We start from the raw sequence: 21,872 nt of genomic DNA, 5'->3' as shown, positions 1-21,872 counted from the left end.
AAGAACAAGAAGGACAAAGGAGGGAAGACTGGAGGAGAGGGGAATGGAGTCCTAAACGGTGAGGCCAAACTGGAGGAGACGGTAGAAGAAGGAGGAGGCGACGCGGGGCCACAGAATGACGGACAGGCTGCTACAGCCAACCAGGGAGGAGATGGAGATGTGGGTTCGCGACTGGAGACGGGGAGCAAGAGTTCTCCGTCTGAGAGAGAAGGGGGACCCCGGGAGGGGATAGAGGCAGGCCCTCAGGAAGAGAAGGAGGAGGAGGAGGAGGAGAGCTGGGACGCTCTCTTTGATGACGAAGGAGAGTGTTTGGAACCCCATGTGCTAGAGGAGGTGAGTCTGTCTACCTGTGTCTGTTCCCCTCTGTCAGGAGGTGAGTCTGTCTACCTGTGTCTGTCCCTGTCTGTCAGGAGGTGAGTCTCTGTCCCTGTCCCCAGATTACTGCTGTAACACTCAGTGTATGTCTGCTACATGTTTGCTACTTATTAGTGGTACTATCGCCAATGCTGTTATTTACACATCTACTGTTCTGTCTATAGTTGGAAATCGTTAGGAGACCCTGTAAGCAAAATGACTCTCTCACCTGTCTCTGTCTCTCTCTCAGGAGGTCTCTCTCTCTCCCCCAGATCTCTCTGTAACACTCTCTCTCTCTCTCTCTCTACTTCTCTGGTACTCTCTCTCAATGCTCTCTTTCACATCTACTGTTCTCTCTCTCACCTTCTCTCTCTCTCACCTCTCTGCCCCCTCTCACTCTCTCTCTCACCTTCTCTCTCTCTCACCTCTCTCCCTCTCTCTCTCTCTCACCCTCTCTCTCCCTCTCACCCTCTCTCTCTCTCACCCTCTCTCTCTCACTCTCTCTCTCTCCTCTCTCTCTCTCACCTCTCTCTCTCTCACCCCTCTCTCTCTCTCTCTCTCTCTCTCTCTCTCTCTCCTCTCCGCCCTCTCTCTCTCTCTCTCAGCTCTCCGCCCCCTCTCTCTCAGCTGGCCCATAAAGCAGGGCAGGAAGAAGCGGCCGGTGCAGGATGCCAGGTTTGACTACTACAGCTTGGATCAGGACAGAGGGGGATGATGACACTGAGCTCACGGAGGATGAGCTGTCTAACATCATAGAAATCTACGACTTCCCCACAGAGTTTAAGACTGAAGACCTGGTCAAATCCTTCCAGGCCTACCAGTACGTACCAGCCTTTACTGTCTTTTTACGAGTCCTGAGGTTCAGTCACACCCTAGTCCCTATCAATACACAGCGAAGATCCGTCGAGGGGCAGCCGCTCCACCTACAGTATCTCCGCCTACAGTATGTGGTGAAGCTCCGCCTACAGTATGTGGTGAAGCTCCGCCTACAGTATGTGGTGAAGCTCCGCCTACAGTATGTGGTGAAGCTCCGCCTACAGTATGTGGTGAAGCTACAGTATGTGGTGAAGCTCCGCCTACAGTATGTGGTGAAGCCCCGCCTACAGTATGTGGTGAAGCCCCGCCTACAGTATGTGTTGAAGCTCCACCTACAGTATGTGGTGAAGCTCCGCCTACAGCATGTGGTGAAGCTCCGCCTACAGCATGTGGTGAAGCTCCGCCTACAGTATGTGGTGGTGATGAGATGCTGTGTGTGTGTGTGTGTGTGTGTGTGTGTGTGTGTGTGTGTGTGTGTGTGTGTGTGTGTGTGTGTGTGTGTGTGTGTGTGTGTGTGTGTGTGTGTGTGTGTGTGTGTGTGTGTAGGCAGAGAGGCTTTGACATCCAGTTTGTGGACGATACACACGCCCTGGCTCTCTTCAACAGCCCCATAGCAGGTGAGTCACACAGCTTTTATAAAGGAAAGGAAAAGTCATAGACTCTGGCAGCTCTGTCCGACACTGTCAGTTATTCACACACCTCATCACAGGTGAGCTACACCTGACCACAGGTGACGGATACAGCTGAACATGTTTCATACCTTATCGAAAACACCGCGTGTCTCTCTTCTGTCAAACTTTACTGAAGATGTTTGGATGATCAAATGAAGTCGTGGTCAACATGTTTTAATAGAAGAGCTGACTTAGCTGTCTTCTCAGTCAACACTCAAGTCAACATCTGAGGTAAACATTTAGCAACTGAACTCTCTCTGTCTGTGCACGTGGGTTGTGTGTGTGTGTGTCAGCTCGGGAGGCTCTGAGGACCAAACACCCGCTGTTGAAGGTCAGGTCTCTGGCTAAAGCCTCCGTCACCACCAGGGCCAAGGCTCGCAGCTGCTCAGGTACTGACTGTCCTCTCTTTCATTCATCTGTCCATCCTTTATCCTCCATTATCTGACTGAGTATTTCTGGAACTCCTTCATCTTTGACCTGGTCTGTCTGTCTGTCTGTCTGTCTGTCTGTCTGTCTGTCTGTCTGTCTGTCTGTCTGTCTGTCTGTCTGTCTGTCTGTCTGTCTGTCTGTCTGTCTGTCTGTCTGTCTGTCTGTCTGTGTCTGTCTGTCTGTCTGTCTGTCTGTCTGTCTTCTGTCTGTCTGTCTGTCTGTCTGTCTGTCTCTGTCTGTCTGTCTGTCTGTCTGTCTGTCTGTCTATCTGTCTGTCTGTCTGTCTGTCTGTCTATATCTTCTGTCTGTCTGTCATCTGTCTGTCCTGTCTGTCTGTCTGTCTGTCTGTCTGTCTGTCTGTCTGTCTGTGTCTGTCTGTCTGTCTGTCTGTCTGTATATCTGTCTGTCTGTCTCTGTCTGTCTGTCTGTCTGTCTGTCTGTCTTCTGTCTGTCTGTCTGTCTGTCTGTCTGTCTGTCTGTCTGTCTGTCTGTCTGTCTGTCTGTCTGTCCTGTCTGTCTGTCTGTCATTCTCTTCTGTATTCTCATATCTCCTGTATTCTCTCTCTCATATATCTCCTGTATTCTCTCTCATATATCTCTGTATTCTCTCTCATATATCTCTCTCTCTCATATATCTCCTGTATTCTCTCTCATATATCTCCTGTATTCTCTCTCATATATCTCCTGTATTCTCTCTCTCATATCTCCTGTATTCTCTCTCTTTCTCCTGTATTCTCCCTCACTTGTATTCTCTTCATTTATTCTTCCTGTATTCTTTTTATCTTGTCACTCTTCTGTGTATTCTTCCTTTTAAAAATCTTTATTCTTTTACTTTCTTTGCCCCCCTTTCTCTTCCTCTTTCATTCCTGTATTCTCATGTCTCCTGTACACTGTCCCTCCTCTCCTCCAGACTACCTGTATTCTCCCATACTCCTGTATTCTCTCTCAGGATATCGTCCCTCAGATATCCAGTGCAGTGTTGGCCCTCTCATATCTCCCTGTATTCTCTCTCATGTCTGGTGATGGGGGCGCTGGGCTCAAGAGTCCCCCAGAGCAATATCTCCTGTATTCTCTCTCATATATCTCCTGATTCTCTCATCATATCTCCTGCTCTCTCACTCCTGTGATTCTCAGTATTCTCTCTCATATATCTCCTTAAATATCTGCTCTCAAGATGCCATTCTTCCCTGCTTCTCCTTTTCTTGTACTTTTGTGATTTCAAGGGGCTCTTCTGTATTCCCTCAACACTGTCCCTAATACTCCAACTACCTGCCCCTACTAAGGAGCGTCCCAGACCAGTTGGTGATGGGGGGCGCTGGGCGTCAAGAGTCCCCAGAGCAAAGAGCACCGTCAGAGAAAGAAACTGCAAGATGCCAGAGGTACGTGATTTCAAGGGGCAATCTGTAATTCAAGTAATCCTGCTGAGGTGACCCCGCCACTTGTTTTGGTAAACGGCTGAGGATGTAACCCTCTCCAATTCACAGACCGCTATGTGTGCAAGGACTGACCATCCATCACATCAGACTGATCGTTTTAACCATATTTTGAAGCTATACGGTGCATTCAGAAAGTATTCAGATCCTTGACTTTTTCAACATTTTGTTACGTTTCAGCCTGATTCTAAAATGTGTGTGTGTGTGTATATATATATATAAATATATATATATATAAAAACAAAAAATCATCAATTTGTTCAATTTGCAAAAATGTCTAAACCTTTTTTTCCCACACCATTATGGGATGTTGTTTTCTAGATCTGTTATACAAGCTGTACACTCACCACATTGTAGCAAAGTGTATTACCTTAATGCAAACTTTAAATTAGATTATTCGAACAGGAACATAAAAAAATTTGAATAAAAACATTGTTAAATATTTTATTTCTAATCTTACTGTCCCCACTACAACAGCAACATATTTAAATACATGTCATGTTGTCCTTGAAACATTTCATTCAAATATTGTAGAATTCCATTCATTCCTATGGAGGACTGATCCCTCTGTGGGTGCCAACATGGCCGACCGGTGGCTTCAAAGCAAGTAATTAGCCAATACGTAGCGTCAGCAATCCAGGGTTTATCCACATCATTAGTATGCCAGTTGAAGTAAGCTGTCGTAGAGTGTTGCTACCACTAGGGGGTGGTGTTCTGTCAGTGATGTCTTTCAGGACCATGAACCCGAGGAAGAGTCCTCAGCCTCAGAGAGACTGAGGACAATGCGCTCATCTAGTGTTCTATAAACACACACACACACTGCACGTCCTGGAAATGGCTTCCAGTCATGTTGTTTTAAGTGTAGCCTTGCTTCCAAAGACCAGCTATTGGGGGAATGTAGTGTCCTGACGAGATACAAATATAGAACAGATTGTCAGGAAGAACGGACAACTAGATGCTTTTCTGGTGGTGACCACTTCTTTCACTGAGAGAGAGGAGACGTGTGTGTGTGTGTGTGTGTGTGTGTGTGTGTGTGTGTGTGTGTGTGTGTGTGTGTGTGTGTGTGTGTGTGTGTGTGTGTGTGTGTGTGTGTGTGTGTGTGTGTGTGTGTGTGTGTGTGAGAGAGTCCTGAGAGGTTTGGTTTCTGGTTAGACAGCTGACACACACACTCCCATCTCTCTGGCTAAGAGTTTCCTTGAGTTGTTCTCCTCACGCCCTGTGTTGCCGGGCAGAACCTCTACTCTATAATTTCCCTGTTGTTTATTTCTCCTCCCAGGGATTTATAAGTGGATATATTCAGCTAGAAGGACCAGTCCACTCTGGTGCAGTTGGCACCTACTACCAAAGGCACTTAAATATGTTGTCTTGTCCATTCACCCTCTGAATGACACACATACACAATCCATGTCTCAAGGCCTAAAATTCCTTCTTTAATCTGTCTCCTTCCCTTCATCTACACTGGTTGAAGTGGATTTAACAAGTGACATCAGTAAAGGAGTACAGGTTTCACCTGGGAGGGAGGAGGAGGAGGGGAGGGGAGGGAGGGAGGGAGGGGTACGGAGGGGAGGCGGAGGACGGAGGCGAGGAGGAGGGGAGGAGGGAGGCGAGGACGGAGGGGAGCGAGGGACGATGGGGAGGGGAGGTACGGAGGGAGGCGAGGGACTGAGGGGAGGGAGGGAGGTACGGAGGGGAGGCGAGGGGACAGGAGGGAGGGGAGGGTACGGAGGGGGAGGCGAGTGACGAGGGAAGGGAGGGGCGGGAGGTACGGAGGGGAGGCGAGGTACGGAGGGCAGGGAGGGAGGGGAGGTACGGAGGGGAGGCGAGGGACGGAGGGAGGGAGGGGAGGGAGGGGAGGAGGGGGAGGCAAGGGACGGAGGGGGAGCGAGGGACGGGAGGGGCGAGGGGCGGAGGGCGGGAGGTACGGAGGGAGGCGAGGTACGGAGGGCAGGGAGGGAGGAGGTACGGAGGGGAGGGAGGGACGGGAGGGGAGGCGAGGGACGGAGGGGAGGCGAGGGACGGAGGGGAGGGAGGGACGGAGGGGAGGCGAGGGACGGAGGGGAGGCGAGGGACGGAGGGGAGGGAGGGACGGAGGGGAGGGAGGGAGGGAGATGACTGCTTATGGAACTGCCTTTGTTTTCTGGCTGGATAACTGTTGTGCTCTACTGTTCTCAGGTGAACTTACAGGATGTTATGTGATCATAGACATTATGTGTCTCAGTGAAGCTCTGTTTAGATTGTTCTAGACAACGAGCGCTCCCTCCTCCTGGTGCCCAGTGAGCACAAGACATTGAAAAGACGTCTTTTCAACCAGAGAAGACATATTTTCATCCAAATATTATTATAAGGTGGGATGTGCTTTTATACAGTAACATCCTGTAGTCATATACACTCTTCTATGGTTCATACAGTAGACTTAATCATATACACATGATTCATACAGTAGACTTAATCATATACACTCTTCTATGGTTCATACAGTAGACTTAATCATATACACATGATTCATACAGTAGACTTAATCATATACACTCTTCTATGGTTCATACAGTAGACTTAATCATATACACATGATTCATACAGTAGACTTAATCATATACACTCTTCTATGGTTCATACAGTAGACTTAATCATATACACATGATTCATACAGTAGACTTAATCATATACACATGATTCATACAGTAGACTTAATCATATACACATGATTCATACAGTAGACTTAATCATATACACATGATTCATACAGTAAACTTAATCATATACACTCTTCTGTGATTCATACAGTAGACTTAATCATATACACATGATTCATACAGTAGACTTAATCATATACACATGATTCATACAGTAAACTTAATCATATACACGCTTCTGTGATTCATACAGTAGACTTAATCATATACACATGATTCATACAGTAGACTTAATCATATACACATGATTCGTACAGTAGACTTAATCATATACACATGATTCATACAGTAGACTTAATCATATACACATGATTCATACAGTAAACTTAATCATATACACTCTTCTGTGATTCATACAGTAGACTTAATCATATACACATGATTCATACAGTAGACTTAATCATATACACATGATTCATACAGTAGACTTAATCATATACACATGATTCATACAGTAGACTTAATCATATACACATGATTCATACAGTAGACTTAATCATATAAGTTCTATATTCTATGTGTACATCAGTGTGGTTATTAGATTCATTAGGATCCCCGTTAGCCGACACCAATGGAGACAACTGGTCTTACTGGGGTCCGACACATCATGAAAAATACATTACAGACCAAAAAAAAGACGTTAAAATTGACATTTAAAGACATGAACAGGTACTGTGTGTGTCTATCAGTGACACAGACACGTCACTACTTACACACCTGTGTTAACATGAGTTATTGTGGAGCTGTTCTCTCTGCTGACTTAAAGGTCATGGAACATTTCATCCTGTAACTGGTGCCAAATGTCAATGACAAACCAGTACCAGGCTGCAGGTAGCCTAGTGGTTAGAGACAGGTAGTCTAGTGGTTAGAGACAGGTAGTCTAGTGGTTAGAGACAGGTAGCCTAGTGGTTAGAGACGGGTAGCCTAGTAATTAGAGACAGGTAGCTTAGTGGTTAGAGACAGGTAGCCTAGTGGTTTAGAGGGGCGGCAGGTAGCCTAGTGGTTAGAGACAGGTAGCCTAGTGGTTAGAGACAGGTAGCCTAGTGGTTTAGAGGGGCGGCAGGTAGCCTAGTGGTTAGAGGCGGGTAGCCTAGTGGTTAGAGGCGGGTAGCCTAGTGGTTAGAGGCGGGTAGCCTAGTGGTTAGAGGCGGGTAGCCTAGTGGTTAGAGGCGGGTAGCCTAGTGGTTAGAGGCGGGTAGCCTAGTGGTTAGAGGCGGGTAGCCTAGTGGTTAGAGGCGGGTAGCCTAGTGGTTAGAGGCGGGTAGCCTAGTGGTTTAGAGAGAGGTAGCCTAGTGGTTAGAGGCAGGTAGCCTAGTGGTTAGAGGCAGGTAGCCTAGTGGTTAGAGGCAGGTAGCCTAGTGGTTAGAGGCAGGTAGCCTAGTGGTTAGAGGCAGGTAGCCTAGTGGTTAGAGGGGCTGCAGGTAGCCTAGTGGTTTAGAGGGGCTGCAGGTAGCCTAGTGGTTGGAGACGGGTAGCCTAGTGGTTGGAGACGGGTAGCCTAGTGGTTGGAGACGGGTAGCCTAGTGGTTGGAGACGGGTAGCCTAGTGGTTGGAGACGGGTAGCCTAGTGGTTGGAGACGGGTAGCCTAGTGGTTGGAGACGGGTAGCCTAGTGGTTGGAGACGGGTAGCCTAGTGGTTAGAGACAGGTAGCCTAGTGGTTAGAGGCGGGTAGCCTAGTGGTTTAGAGGGGCTGCAGGTAGCCTAGTGGTTGGAGACGGGTAGCCTAGTGGTTGGAGGCGGGTAGCCTAGTGGTTGGAGACGGGTAGCCTAGTGGTTAGAGACAGGTAGCCTAGTGGTTAGAGGCGGGTAGCCTAGTGGTTAGAGGCGGGTAGCCTAGTGGTTTAGAGGCGGGTAGCCTAGTGGTTAGAGGCGGGTAGCCTAGTGGTTGGCGGGTAGCCTAGTGGTTAGAGGCGGGTAGCCTAGTGGTTAGAGGCGGGTAGCCTAGTGGTTAGAGGCGGGTAGCCTAGTGGTTGAGGCGGGTAGCCTAGTGGTTAGAGGCGGGTAGCCTAGTGGTTGAGGCGGGTAGCCTAGTGGTTAGAGGCGGGTAGCCTAGTGGTTGGAGGCGGGTAGCCTAGTGGTTGGAGGCGGGTAGCCTAGTGGTTAGAGGCGGGTAGCCTAGTGGTTGGAGACGGGTAGCCTAGTGGTTGGAGAGCGGGTAGCCTAGTGGTTAGAGACGGGTAGCCTAGTGGTTTAGAGAGGCGGGTAGCAGGTAGCCTAGTGGTTGGAGACGGGTAGCCTAGTGGTTAGAGAGACGGGTAGCCTAGTGGTTGGAGGCGGGTAGCCTAGTGGTTAGAGGCGGGTAGCCTAGTGGTTAGAGGCGGGTAGCCTAGTGGTTAGAGGCGGGTAGCCTAGTGGTTGGAGGCGGGTAGCCTAGTGGTTAGAGGCAGGTAGCCTGTGGTTTAGAGGCGGGTAGCCTAGTGGTTGGAGACGGGTAGCCTAGTGGTTGGAGGCGGGTAGCCTAGTGGTTAGAGGCGGGTAGCCTAGTGGTTAGAGGCGGGTAGCCTAGTGGTTAGAGGCGGGTAGCCTAGTGGTTAGAGGCGGGTAGCCTAGTGGTTAGAGGCGGGTAGCCTAGTGGTTTTAGAGAGGCGGGTAGCCTAGTGGTTAGAGACAGGTAGCCTAGTGGTTAGAGACGGGTAGCCTAGTGGTTTAGAGGGGCTGCAGGTAGCCTAGTGGTTGGAGACGGGTAGCCTAGTGGTTAGAGGCGGGTAGCCTAGTGGTTAGAGGCGGGTAGCCTAGTGGTTAGAGGCGGGTAGCCTAGTGGTTGGAGGCGGGTAGCCTAGTGGTTGGAGGCGGGTAGCCTAGTGGTTAGAGACGGGTAGCCTAGTGGTTAGAGACGGGTAGCCTAGTGGTTAGAGACGGGTAGCCTAGTGGTTAGAGGCGGGTAGCCTAGTGGTTAGAGGCGGGTAGCCTAGTGGTTAGAGGCGGGTAGCCTAGTGGTTAGAGGGCTGCAGGTAGCCTAGTGGTTAGAGGCGGGTAGCCTAGTGGTTAGAGGCGGGTAGCCTAGTGGTTAGAGGCGGGTAGCCTAGTGGTTGGAGACGGGTAGCCTAGTGGTTGGAGACGGGTAGCCTAGTGGTTGGAGACGGGTAGCCTAGTGGTTGGAGACGGGTAGCCTAGTGGTTGGAGACGGGTAGCCTAGTGGTTAGAGGCAGGTAGCCTAGTGGTTAGAGGCAGGTTAGAGCCCTAGTGGTTAGAGGCAGGTAGCCTAGTGGTTTAGAGGGGCCTAGCAGGTAGCCTAGTAACCGAAAGGTTGCAAGATCTAATCCCCGAGCTGACAAGGTAAAAAATCTGTCATTCTGCCCCTGAACAGGCAGTTAACCCACTGTTCCCCGTTAGGCCGTCATTGAAAATAAGAATTTGTTCTTAACTGACTTGCCTATAAAGGTTATATAAACAACTAGCAAAGGAATAGAACTCCATGAGAGAGAAACATACTTTTTTGAACGCTTGTGAATCTAGATTCTTTTGTTTACCGCGACGAGTCAGTCTGACTGTTTTGTACAACTTCCTGTGTTCAGATTAGTTCTTGTTCAAGAGGTTGACAACAACAGCAAAAACATTAGCAATATGTTTCTTCATGTCCTTTCAACAGATGTGTTCTGGATAATGATAGGGTAAGAGGCAGTCCTGAGCCTTTCGGGACTTCTCTAAGTGTCTTTCACAAAACCCTGAAGAAATGAAGGATAATATATTACATGTTGCTCCTTTAAAGTGGAACTAGTCTTTGTCTATGATAGTATTGACAACTAGTAGTAGTATTGATTTACTTTCCTATCAACCTGTCTGTCTGTCTGTCTTTCAGAGCAGAAGCGTCTGGCAGCTAAACAGAGAGACGACGCCTGGGAAGGAAAGCCTGACAGAGAGGAACCACTTCCTCCATCCTCCCTCCACCGTAGGGACTAGACACACCTCTGTCCCCTCTGCCCTCCATCCTCCCCCCCACTGTAGGGACTAGACACACCTCTGTCCCCTCTGCCCTCCATCCTCCCTCCACTGTAGGGACTAGACACACCTCTGTCCCCTCTGCCCTCCATCCTCCCCCTCCACTGTAGGGACTAGACACACCTCTGTCCCCTCTGCCCTCCATCCCATCCTCCCTCCACTGTAGGGACTAGACACACCTCTGTCCCCTCTGCCCTCCATCCTCCCTCCACTGTAGGGACTAGACACACCTCTGTCCCCTCTGCCCTCCATCCTCCCTCCACTGTAGGGACTAGACACACCTCTGTCCCCTCTCCCATCCTCCCATCCTCCCCCTCCACTGTAGGGACTAGACACACCTCTGTCCCCTCTGCCCTCCATCCTCCCTCCACTGTAGGGACTAGACACACCTGTCCCTCTGTCCCCATCCTCCCTCCACTGTAGGGACTAGACACACCTCTGTCCCCTCCCCTCCATCCTCCCTCCACTGTAGGGACTAGACACACCTCTGTCCCCTCTGCCCTCCATCCTCCCTCCACTGTAGGGACTAGACACACCTCTGTCCCCTCTGCCCTCCATCCTCCCTCCACTGTAGGGACTAGACACACCTCTGTCCCCTCTGCCCTCCATCCTCCCTCCACTGTAGGGACTAGACACACCTCTGTCCCCTCTGCCCTCCATCCCATCCTCCCTCCACTGTAGGGACTAGACACACCTCTGTCCCTCTGCCCTCCATCCTCCCTCCACTGACACACCTCTCTGTCCCCTCTGCCCCATCCCATCCTCCCTCCACTGTAGGGACTAGACACACCTCTGTCCCCTCTGCCCTCCATCCTCCCTCCACTGTAGGGACTAGACACACCTCTGTTCCCTCTGCCCTCCATCCCATCCCTCCACTGTAGGGACTAGACACACCTCTGTCCCCTCTGCCCTCCATCCTCCCTCCACTGTAGGGACTAGACACACCTCTGTCCCCTCTGCCCTCCATCCTCCCTCCACTGTAGGGACTAGACACACCTCTGTCCCCTCTGCCCTCCATCCTCCCTCCACTGTAGGGACTAGACACACCTCTGTCCCCTCTGCCCTCCATCCTCCCTCCACTGTAGGGACTAGACACACCTCTGTCCCTCTGCCCTCCATCCTCCCTCCACTGTAGGGACTAGACACACCTCTGTCCCCTCTGCCCTCCCCCTCCTGCTCCCATCCTCCCTCCACTGTAGGGACTAGACACACCTCTGTCCCCTCTGCCCTCCATCCTCCCTCCCTCCACCTGTAGGGACTAGACACACCCCTCCATCTGTCCCCTCTGCCCTCCATCCTCCCTCCACTGTAGGGACTAGACACACCTCTGTCCCTCTGCCCTCCATCCCATCCTCCCTCCACTGTAGGGACTAGACACACCTCTGTCCCCTCTGCCCTCCATCCTCCTCCACTGTAGGGACTAGACACACCTCTGTCCCCTCCCCATCCCATCCTCCCTCCACTGTAGGGACTAGACACTCCATCCTCCCTCCACTGTAGGGACTAGACACACCTCTGTCCCCTCTGCCCTCCATCCCATCCTCCCTCCACTGTAGGGACTAGACACACCTCTGTCCCCTCTGCCCTCCATCCATCCTCCCTCCACTGTAGGGACTAGACACACCTCTGTCCCCTCTGCCCCATCCCATCCTCCCTCCACTGTAGGGACTAGACACACCTCTGTCCCCTCTGCCCTCCATCCTCCCTCCACTGTAGGGACTAGACACACCTCTGTCCCCTCTGTCCCCATCCCATCCTCCCCTCCACTGTAGGGACTAGACACACCTCTGTCCCTCTGCCCTCCATCCCATCTGTCCCTCCCTCCATCCTCCCTCCACTGTAGGGACTAGACACACCTCTGTCCCCTCTGCCCTCCATCCTCCCTCCACTGTAGGGACTAGACACACCTCTGTCCCCTCTGTCCCTCCATCCCATCCTCCCTCCACTGTAGGGACTAGACACACCTCTGTCCCCTCTGCCCTCCATCCCATCCTCCTCCACTGTAGGGATCCCATCCTCCCTCCACTGTAGGGACACACCTCTGTCCCCTCTGCCCTCCATCCTCCCTCCACTGTAGGGACTAGACACACCTCTGTCCCCTCTGCCCTCCATCCCATCCTCCCTCCACTGTAGGGACTAGACACACCTCTGTCCCCTCTGCCCTCCATCCTCCCTCCACTGTAGGGACTAGACACACCTCTGTCCCCTCTGCCCTCCATCCTCCCTCCACTGTAGGGACTAGACACACCTCTGTCCCTCTGCCCTCCATCCTCCCTCCACTGTAGGGACTAGACACACCTCTGTCCCTCTGCCCTCCATCCTCCCTCCACTGTAGGGACTAGACACACCTCTGTCCCCTCTGCCCTCCATCCTCCCTCCACTGTAGGGACTAGACACACCTCTGTTCCCTCTGCCCTCCATCCTCCCTCCACTGTAGGGACTAGACACACCTCTGTCCCCTCTGCCCTCCATCCTCCCTCCACTGTAGGGACTAGACACCTCTGTTCCCTCTGCCCTCCATCCTCCCTCCACTGTAGGGACTAGACACACCTCTGTCCCCTCTGTTCCATCCTCCCTCCACTGTAGGGACCCACACCTCTGTCCCCCTCCATCCTCCTCCACCGTAGGGACTAGACACACCTCTGTCCCCCTCCCACCTACACAGGGCAGCTGTACTGAAGCCACACTGGACTGAACAGAACTGAACTCAGCTCTGCCCTCCATCCCAGAGTTTGTTGGCAGAATTTTTCCTCTTGAAACCTGGTCAGCTTTGCCCTCCATCATCACTACTAACATTGATAACAGGGTCATATGGAGGTTAGGGGGTCTGTCCCTTAGGGGTCATATCCTAGGGGTCATATGGAGGTTAGGGGTCATATGGAGGTCTGTCCCCTCATATGGAGGTTAGGGGTCACTGGAGGGACTAGACACACCTCTGTCCCCTCTGCCCTCCATCATATCCTCCCTCCACTGTATGGAGGTTGGGGGTCACCTCTGTTCTGCCATCCATGGAGGTCATATGGGGGACTCCCAGGAGGCACCTCTGTCCCTTATGGATGAGCGTCCATAGGGGGGACTTCGCACCTGCTGGGTTTTGCACCCATGGCACTAGTTGGGTGCTGATTCACCTAATTCATGAAGAATAGTTTTAGGTTGTTTTGTTAGTGGTGGGCTCTGCATATGGAGGCCCTGTGGATGTGATGTTCTCAACAACCACCAGTGGATGCTAGACAGAACCGTGTGACAGTTAAACAGTCAGGGGTGTCCCCTCCAGGGTCGGGTCATGCTAGGTCATCATCCTCCCCTCCATGGTCGGGGTCATAGACAGAACCGTGTGACAGTTAAACAGTCAGGTGGTGTCCCTCCATGCTCCCTCCCAGTTAAACAGTCAGTGGTGTCCCTCCAGGGATGCTAGGATGACACAGTTAAACAGTCAGGTGGTGCCCTCCAGGGTTTTGCACCCACCCTGACTAGAACACATGCTGTCCCTCTGCATTCATGCTAATTCAGTGTGACAGAATAGTTTGTCCCCCAGGGTTCATGCTTGTCCATCCTTTGTGTCCTCCAGGGTCTGCTAGACAGAACAGTGTGACAGTTAAACAGTCCCCTCTCCAGGGTCGGGGTCATGCTCCCTCACAGTGTGACAGCACAGGTGGTGTCCCCTCCAGATGGCCCTGTGTGACAGAAACAGTCAGTGATGTTCCTCAGGGTCGGGGTCATGCCAACCAACCAGTGGATGTCCCCTCCAGGGTCCATCATGCTAGGAACAGTGTGACAGTTAAACAGTCAGGTGGTGTCCCCTCCAGGGTCGGGGTCATGCTAGTTGGAACAGTGTGACAGTTAAACAGTCAGGTGGTGTCCCTCCATGGTCGTCATGCTAGGGTGTGACAGTTAAACAGTCAGGTCCCTCCAGGGTTGGGGTCAGATTTAGATTCCAGTCAGTTCAGAACTGAAGCGTGTTCCAAATCCACATTATCCTCATTGAAAAGCATTGAGGAGAATTGGAATTCGCTATACTTCCTGAATTGACAGGAATTCAAATTAAACTGACCTCGACCCTGATACCCTCATATTCTGTTTTTATTTACTTTTTATATTGTTTTATTACCAGCTGATGGGGAGGAGCTAATTATGACCTAATTTATGTTACATGTATTAATCTTATAAAAATAATCTCAGTCAGGAAGTGTATCTTGAATCATCCTCCCCAGTTTCTGCTCATGCTAAAGCACACTGGTTTTACTTTAGGGATAGTGTGTCAAGCGTCTGAGTATGAGAGATGATCCAGGATCAGGTCCCAACCTGTCCACACAATCCTTATTAATTGTGTTCTAAAGGCAAAACTGATCCTAGATCAGCACTTCTACCCTGAGACGAATGAGACATTGGGGCCCAGCTATCTTAACGGCTTAATAATGATGAGCGAGGACTGACACACCAAATAACATTATGATGAAGTCTCAGTTGCTCCCTAACGTTTGTAAAAATGTTTTTGTAAAAACAATGTATTTTCTTTTCCTATTGTATTGTTCAGTGAACAGGGTTTGTCACTGTTTTTCTCTTGTTGGTTGTTTAATAAATCATTTTAAACTCTTTGTCTGCTTCTCTTTGTCCTGCCTCTCTCTCTTTGTCCTGCCTCTCTCTCTCTTTTGTCCTGCCTCCCTCTCTCTCTTTGTCCTGCCTCCCTCTCTCTCTTTGTCCTGCCCCTCTCTCTCTTTGTCCTGCCTCCCCTCTTTCTCTTTGTCCTGCCTCCCTCTCTCTCTTTGTCCTGCCTCCCTCTCTCTCTTTGTCCTGCCTCCCACTCTCTCTCTTTGTCCTGCCTCCCTCTCTCTTTGTCCTGCCTCCCTTTCTCTTTGTCCTGCCTCCCACTTTCTCTTTGTCCTGCCTCCCTCTCTCTCTTTGTCCTGCCTCCCTCTCTCTTTTGTCCTGCCTCCCTCTCTCTCTTTGTCCTGCCTCCCTCTCTCTCTTTGTCCTGCCTCCCTCTCTCTCTTTGTCCTGCCTCCCTCTCTCTCTTTGTCCTGCCTCCACTTTCTCTTTGTCCTGCCTCCTCTCTCTCTTTGTCCTGCCTCCTCTCTCTCTTTGTCCTGCCAGTCTCTCTCTTTGTCTATCTCTCTTTGTCCAGCCTCTCTCTGTTCTCTCTTTTATCCTGCCTCCCTCTCTCTCTTTGTCCTGCCTCCCTCTCTCTCTTTGTCCTGCCTCCTCTCTTTCTCTTTGTCCTGCCTCCCTCTCTCTCTTTGTCCTGCCTCCCACTTTCTCTTTGTCCTGCCTCCCTCTCTCTCTTTGTCCTGCCTCCTCTCTCTCTCTCTCTCTCTCTCTCTGTCTCTGCCTCTCTCTCTCTCTCTCTTTTGTCCTGCCTTCTCTTGTCCTGCCTCCCTCTCTCTCTTTGTCCTGCCTCCCTCTCTCTCTTTGTCCTGCCTCCCTCTCTCTCTTTGTCCTGCCTCCCTCTCTCTCTTTGTCCTGCCTCCCTCTCTCTTTTGTCCTGCCTCCCTCTCTCTCTTTGTCCTGCCTCCCACTTTCTTTGTCCTGCCTCCCTCTCTCTCTTTGTCCTGCCTCCCTCTCTCTCTTTGTCCTGCCTCTCTCTCTCTTTGTCTATCTCTCTTTGTCCTGCCTCTCTCTCTCTCTCTCTCTCTCTTTGTCCTGCTCTCTCTCTTTGTCCTGCCTCCCTCTCTCTTTTGTCCTGCCTCCCTCTCTCTTTGTCCTGCCTCCCTCTCTCTCTTTGTCCTGCCTCCCTCTCTCTCTTTGTCCTGCCTCCCTCTCTCTCTCTTTGTCCTGCCTCCCACTCTCTCTTTGTCCTGCCTCCCTCTCTCTCTTTGTCCTGCCTCCCTCTCTCTCTTTGTCCTGCCTCCCTCTCTCTCTCTTTGTCCTGCCTCCTCTCTCTCTCTTTCTTCTCCTGCCTTTGTCTCTCTTTGTCCTGCCTCCTCTCTCTCTTTTGTCCTGCCTCCCTCTCTCTCTCTTTGTCCTGCCTCCTTTGTCTCTCTCTCTTTGTCCTGCCTCTCTCTCTCTTTGTCTCTCTCTCTTTGTCCTGCCTCTCTCTCTCTCTCTTTGTCCTGCCTCCCTCTCTCTCTTTGTCCTGCCTCCCTCTCTCTCTTTGTCCTGCCTCCCTCTCTCTCTTTGTCCTGCCTCTCTCTCTCTTTGTCTATCTCTCTTTGTCCTGCCTCTCTCTCTCTCTTTGTCCTGCCTCTTGCTGCCTCTCTCTCTTTGTCTCCTCCTCTTCTCTTTGTCCTGCCTCCCTCTCTCTCTTTGTCCTGCCTCCCTCTCTCTCTTTGTCCTGCCTCCCTCTCTTGTCCTGCCTCCCTCTCTCTCTTTGTCCTGCCTCTCTCTCTCTTTGTCTGCCTCTCTCTCTCTTTGTCCTGCCTCTCTCCTTTTGTCTGCCTCTCTCTCTTGTCTTGCTGCCTCTCTCTCTCTTTGTCTGCCTCTCTCTCTTTGTCCTGCCTCTCTCTCTTTGTCCTGCCTCCCTCTCTCTCTTTGTCCTGCCTCCCTCTCTCTCTTTGTCCTGCCTCCCACTTTCTCTTTGTCCTGCCTCCCTCTCTCTCCTGCCTCCTCTCTCTCTTTGTCCTGCCTCTCTCTCTCTTTGTCTATCTCTTTTGTCCTGCCTCTCTCTCTCTCTCTTTGTCCTGCTCTCTCTCTCTGCCTCCCTCTCTTTGTCCTGCCTCCCTCTCTCTCTTTGTCCTGCCTCCCTCTCTCTCTTTGTCCTGCCTCCCTCTCTCTCTTTGTCCTCCCTCTCTCTCTTTGTCCTGCCTCTCTCTCTCTTTGTCTATCTCTCTTTGTCTTGCCTCTCTCTCTTTGTCCTGCCTCTCTCTCCCTCTCTCTTTGTCCTGCCTCTCTCTCTTTGTCCTGCCTCTCTCTCCCTCTCTCTTTGTCCTGCCTCTCTCTCTCTCTCTCTCTCTCTTTGTCCTGCCTCTCTCTCTCTCTTTGTCCTGCCTCTCTCTCTCTCTTTTTCCTGCCTCTCTCTCTCTCTTTGTCCTGCCTCTCTCTCTCTCTTTTTCCTGCCTCTCTCTCTCTCTCTCTCTTTGTCCTGCCTCTCTCTCTCTCTTTGTCCTGCCTCTCTCTCTCTCTCTCTCTTTCTCTCTCTTTGTCCTGCCTCTCTCTCTCTCTCTCTCTCTCTCTTTGTCCTGCCTCTCTCTCTCTTTTGTCTGCTGCCTCTCTCTCTCCTCTTTGTCCTCTCTGCCTCTCTCTCTCTCTCTCTTCTGTCCTGCCTCTCTCTCTCTCTTTGTCCTGCCTCTCTCACTCTCTCTTTGTCCTGCCTCTCTCACTCTCTCTTTGTCCTGCCTCTCTCACTCTCTCTTTGTCCTGCCTCTCTCTCTCTCTTTGTCCTGCCTCTCTCTCTCTCTCTTTGTCCTGCCTCTCTCTCTCCTTGCTGCCTCTCTCTCCTTGCTGCCTCTCTCTCCTTGCTGCTTCTCTCTCTCTTTGCTGCTTCTCTCTCTCTTTGCTGCTTCTCTCTCTCTTTGCTGCTTCTCTCTCTCTCCTTGCTGCTTCTCTCTCTCTCCTTGCTGCCTCTCTCTCTCCTTGCTGCTTCTCTCTCCTTGCTGCTTCTCTCTCCTTGCTGCCTCTCTCTCTCTCCTTGCTGCCCCTCTCTCCTTGCTGCCTCTCTCTCCTTGCTGCTTCTCTCTCCTTGCTGCTTCTCTCTCTCTCCTTGCTGCCTCTCTTGCTCCTTGCTGCTTCTCTCTCTCTCCTTGCTGCTGCCTCTCTTGCTCCTTGCTGCTTCTCTCTCTCTCCTTGCTGCTTCTCTCTCTCTCCTTGCTGCTTCTCTCTCTCTCCTTGCTGCTGCCTCTCTTGCTCCTTGCTGCTTCTCTCTCTCTCCTTGCTGCTTCTCTCTCTCTCCTTGCTGCTTCTCTCTCTCTCCTTGCTGCCTCTCTTGCTCCTTGCTGCTTCTCTCTTGCTCCTTGCTGCCTGTCTGTTTGTGCATATTTTGTTTGAGTTGGGAGCAATTCCATTCCAACTGCTGTCATTGGTTGAACATTGCCTTTAAAAGGTGCATAGACGAAAAGCGCGATGGGATTGAACCCGGCCCGTACCGACCCTCGACAGTGATGCCGAGTCGGTCTGTAAGCCAGAAACACTATGGAAACTGAACAAGAGAATAAACATAGAACTGAAAGAAACAGCCACTATGACACACACTTGCCACCCACCCACCCTGCCAGCCACCCACCCTAAACACCCACCCACCCTGCCAGCCACCCACCCTAAACACCCAGCCACCCACCCAGCAACACCCACCCCAACCCTGCCACCCACACACCCACCCTAAACACCCAGCCACACACCCACCCAACCCAGCCACACACCCACCCAACCCTGCCACCCACCCAGCCACCCACCCAACCCTGCCAGCCACCCACCTAAACACCCAACCCTGCCACCCCCCAGCCACCCACCCACACCCAACCCTGCCAGCCACCCACCCTAAACACCCAGCCCTGCCATAGCGTGATGTGAGATCTGTGGTCAGACCATGATAATATCAGAGCTTCAGGCTTTATGAGGTAACGTGCCGCGGGGCTACAAGCTTGGCGATCGCACACTAACCACAATGTGCCAGTCTAACAGGCACTCCAGCCGGGCTGCTTAGGACTTGTCCCGTTCCACACTTTCATCTTCAGTCTTGAGAACCACAGACACATATGTGGTGGAGGTCTTTATAGGGAGAGATGCCAGCTGTCATGCCAACCCAATGCCCACGTGTCATGGCGTGGAGGTTGGTAGGTTGGAACACACAGTAGTTACCAAGCAACCGTTTAACCGCAGTGTCAACCGTGTGTTTAAGACTGGAGGAAGGAAGAGGAAGAGGTCCCAAATGGCACCCTATTCCCTGTGGTGTGCACTACCTTTAACCAGTGCCCATGTAGTGTAGTGTACTATAATAGGGAATAGGGTGTGATTTTGCCCACGACCAGGGAGTCATGACGTTTCTGGTGAGAGATCCCAAATACTGCTAAGATGAGGATTTGTGTAAGTAAAGTATTTGACCTGTAATGTCTTTTTTTCGTTATGTGTCGGACCCCAGTGAGACTGTCGCCATGGAGATAATAATAATCACCTTGAATAATAATAGAGGGAGGATTTAGCTGACGCTTTTAGGAGGAGGACAGTGATGTGTGCATACATTCTACGTATGGGTGGTCCAGGAATCGGAGGACTGACCCTGGGGGGGACTGGGAGGAGGCCATGATGGGGGAACTGAGCCAGGAGGTGAAGGACCGGGGAGACTAATCAATCAGACTTGGAGGAGAGGGAGGTGAGGAGGGGACTGGGAGGGGAGATGAGGGGGAAGACTGGGAGGAGAGGGAGGTGAGGGGGAGACTGGGAGGAGGGAGGAGGTGGAGGGAGAATAGGGGGGGACTAGGAGGAGAGGAGGTGATGGGGGGGAAGACTGGGAGGAGGGGAGGAGGAGGAGGGAAAGTGATGGAAGGAGGGAGACTGGGAGGAGAGGGAGGAGGTGGGAGGTGATGGGGGGGGAAGACTGGGAGGAGAGGGAGGTGATGGGGGGGGAAGACTGGGAGGAGAGGGAGGAGGTGGAGGTGATGGGGGGGGAGACTGGGAGAGGGAGGAGGGAGGGAAAGATAGGAAGGAGAGGAAGACTGGGAGGAGGTGGAGGTGATGGGGGGGAGACTGGGAGGAGAGGGAATAGGAGGAGGAGGGAAAGAGAAAGCAATAGGAAGGAGAGGAAGTTGAAACGGACTCAAGTTGCTCTGCCAGTCTATATCCTCTGTGATGCTTCTCTAATGAATGTAATGACCAGGGTCGTGTTCATTAGTGCATAACGTTTTGCAACGGAAGTCAACGATGTAGATTCCTCATTGGACAAGTTCAGTTTGCGCCTCGCTGTTTCGGTCTGTTTTCTTCCGTTTTGGCGCTGAATGAACATGCAGCAGATCTGGGGCTTGTTGAATATACGGTCGGCCTGATGTGTATTCTAAGCCTCTGGCGGCTGTTTATTTGAATGTGACCTAAATACGCCTTTTCTGACTACAGCATTACAGCTATAGTTAGACACGGACTAAAACTTAAACACACTCATCTCAGCACGCCGCAGCTAAAATAGGCAGCATATTGAGGACATGCCCTAATTGGTTGGGTAAAAGAGGACCAGTCCCAGTGTGTGTATGTGTGTGTGTGTGTGTGTGTGTGTGTGTGTGTGTGTGTGTGTGTGTGTGTGTGTGTGTGTGTGTGTGTGAGTGTGAGTGTGAGTGTGCGCGTGTGCGTGCGTGCGTGTGTGTGTGTGTGTGTGTGTGTGTGAGTGTGTGTGTGTGAGTGTGAGTGTGCGTGCGTGTGTGCGTGTGTGTGTGTGTGAGTGTGTGCGTGTGTGTGCGTGTGCGTGCGTGCGTGCGTGCGTGCGTGTGTGTGTGTGTGTGTGTGTGTGTGTGTGTGTGTGTCTGAGGTTGGAAACGGCAGTAAAGCCTCTATGTTCCCTAGGTCAGGATGGAGGTCATGGCTCTATATCCACACTGCTCTTTTTGAATGAATGAATGAAAGGTTTCTCGTGGTTTAATTATGAGGAGTTTAAATGTACATTCTATATGATAGTATTCATCATCAAATGCTATACACTCAAATGACCAGGTACTTTAAGAGCCATATCGTTTGGAAATCTGATGTTTATTGTTCTCTACCATTGCCAAGTATCAGGTGCAGTACTTATTAGGTACAACCATAGTGCATCCCAAATATCACCCTATTCCCAAAACTTAGAGCACTACTTTTAACCAGAGCTCTACCGGTCACTATAATATACCTGTATGATGAGGTGCACTGGTGTTAAAACAGACTGATGACAGCAACTATAGGATTTATCCTAATGAAACATAAACAATACAAAACTAGGGCTGCACATTTCTTTTAAAAATCTGGTAACTTTTCCAAAATTCCCAGTTGTAGGATTCCTATATTTCCCAGATGTCCTGCGTTATTACTTCCTGATTCCAGGAATCTTCCAACCGGGGTTGCTGGAACACCTGGGACTCGTGGGAAAGTTACCAGAATCTTCCAACCGGGGTTGCTGGAACACCTGGGACTTGTGGGAAAGTTACCAGAATCTTCCAACCAGGGTTGCTGGAACACCTGGGACTCGTGGGAAAGTTACCAGAATTTTGCAACCTTATGAAAAACACAACTACAAAAAGGGACAAAACGTTTTAAGTCAAAAGTACATCATATTAAAGTATAAATTACAAACCTACAGGACGATATTCTAGAAGGTCATATAAAACTACATTTGCAATACATTACAATATTATTATGTTTTTAAAGGCTAAACGTTAGCACCATGAAAAATACTTGTCAATGTAATTTCCATATAACAAAAAACACATCACTTTTTTTTTTACAGCGAATACTGCATTTGTATTGCATAAATACTGCTTCTGTGAAGTAGATATATGAAAGCACATGAAGGCCAGTTTTTAAAGGAAGTAGGGGGATCTGATTTGATGATGGATGGACAACAGGCAAGAGGACGAGAGAAAACCACCAAGGCCCGGTTTCCTAAAAACATCTCAAGGATCCTATGGTTCCAAGATAAACTTAGCCTCAAGAT

At 50.9% G+C, this 21,872-nt stretch overlaps 1 protein-coding gene and 2 long non-coding RNA genes across 20 annotated transcripts in view; 1 reads left to right on the top strand and 2 right to left on the bottom strand.

The window, feature by feature from the left end:
- The first annotated feature begins 992 nt into the window (after positions 1-992).
- LOC127932703 (coiled-coil domain-containing protein R3HCC1L-like) lies at positions 993-2,336 on the top strand. Its single transcript, XM_052528966.1, has 3 exons — positions 993-1,174; positions 1,717-1,787; positions 2,135-2,336. The coding sequence occupies exons 1-3, from the start codon at positions 1,023-1,025 to the stop codon at positions 2,284-2,286; spliced, it is 375 nt and encodes a 124-aa protein (XP_052384926.1). The 5' UTR covers positions 993-1,022; the 3' UTR covers positions 2,287-2,336.
- A 7,858-nt stretch (positions 2,337-10,194) lies between these two features.
- LOC127932456 (uncharacterized) lies at positions 10,195-13,048 on the bottom strand. 18 transcript variants are annotated; one of them, XR_008145403.1, is made up of 7 exons: positions 12,685-12,885; positions 12,427-12,584; positions 11,850-11,905; positions 11,231-11,434; positions 10,873-11,030; positions 10,460-10,617; positions 10,195-10,303 (listed from the first exon to the last, which is right to left on the bottom strand). It is a non-coding gene; the product is annotated as an uncharacterized LOC127932456 (long non-coding RNA). The 18 variants fall into 18 exon arrangements; XR_008145394.1 differs by lacking the exon at positions 10,195-10,303 and adding an exon at positions 12,975-13,048 and having other exon boundaries at positions 10,428-10,617; positions 12,736-12,835; XR_008145399.1 differs by lacking the exon at positions 10,195-10,303 and adding an exon at positions 12,977-13,048 and having other exon boundaries at positions 10,428-10,617; positions 12,685-12,786.
- Positions 13,049-20,916: 7,868 nt separating this feature from the next.
- Positions 20,917-21,872, bottom strand: part of LOC127932455 (uncharacterized) — a 2,867-nt gene continuing 1,911 nt past the window's right edge. The window contains exons 1-2 of the long non-coding RNA XR_008145386.1: positions 21,398-21,872; positions 20,917-21,344 (exon numbers count right to left, since the gene is read on the bottom strand). The exon at positions 21,398-21,872 is cut by the window's right edge and continues 1,911 nt beyond it. This is a non-coding gene — a long non-coding RNA (uncharacterized LOC127932455). The remainder of the gene's footprint in view (positions 21,345-21,397) is intronic.

Source organism: Oncorhynchus keta, chromosome 10, assembly GCF_023373465.1.
Source record: "Oncorhynchus keta strain PuntledgeMale-10-30-2019 chromosome 10, Oket_V2, whole genome shotgun sequence".
NCBI classification, from domain to species: Eukaryota; Metazoa; Chordata; class Actinopteri; order Salmoniformes; family Salmonidae; genus Oncorhynchus; species Oncorhynchus keta.
Note: the sequence above shows the minus strand (reverse complement) of the source record. Positions and strands in the feature narration are given on the sequence as shown.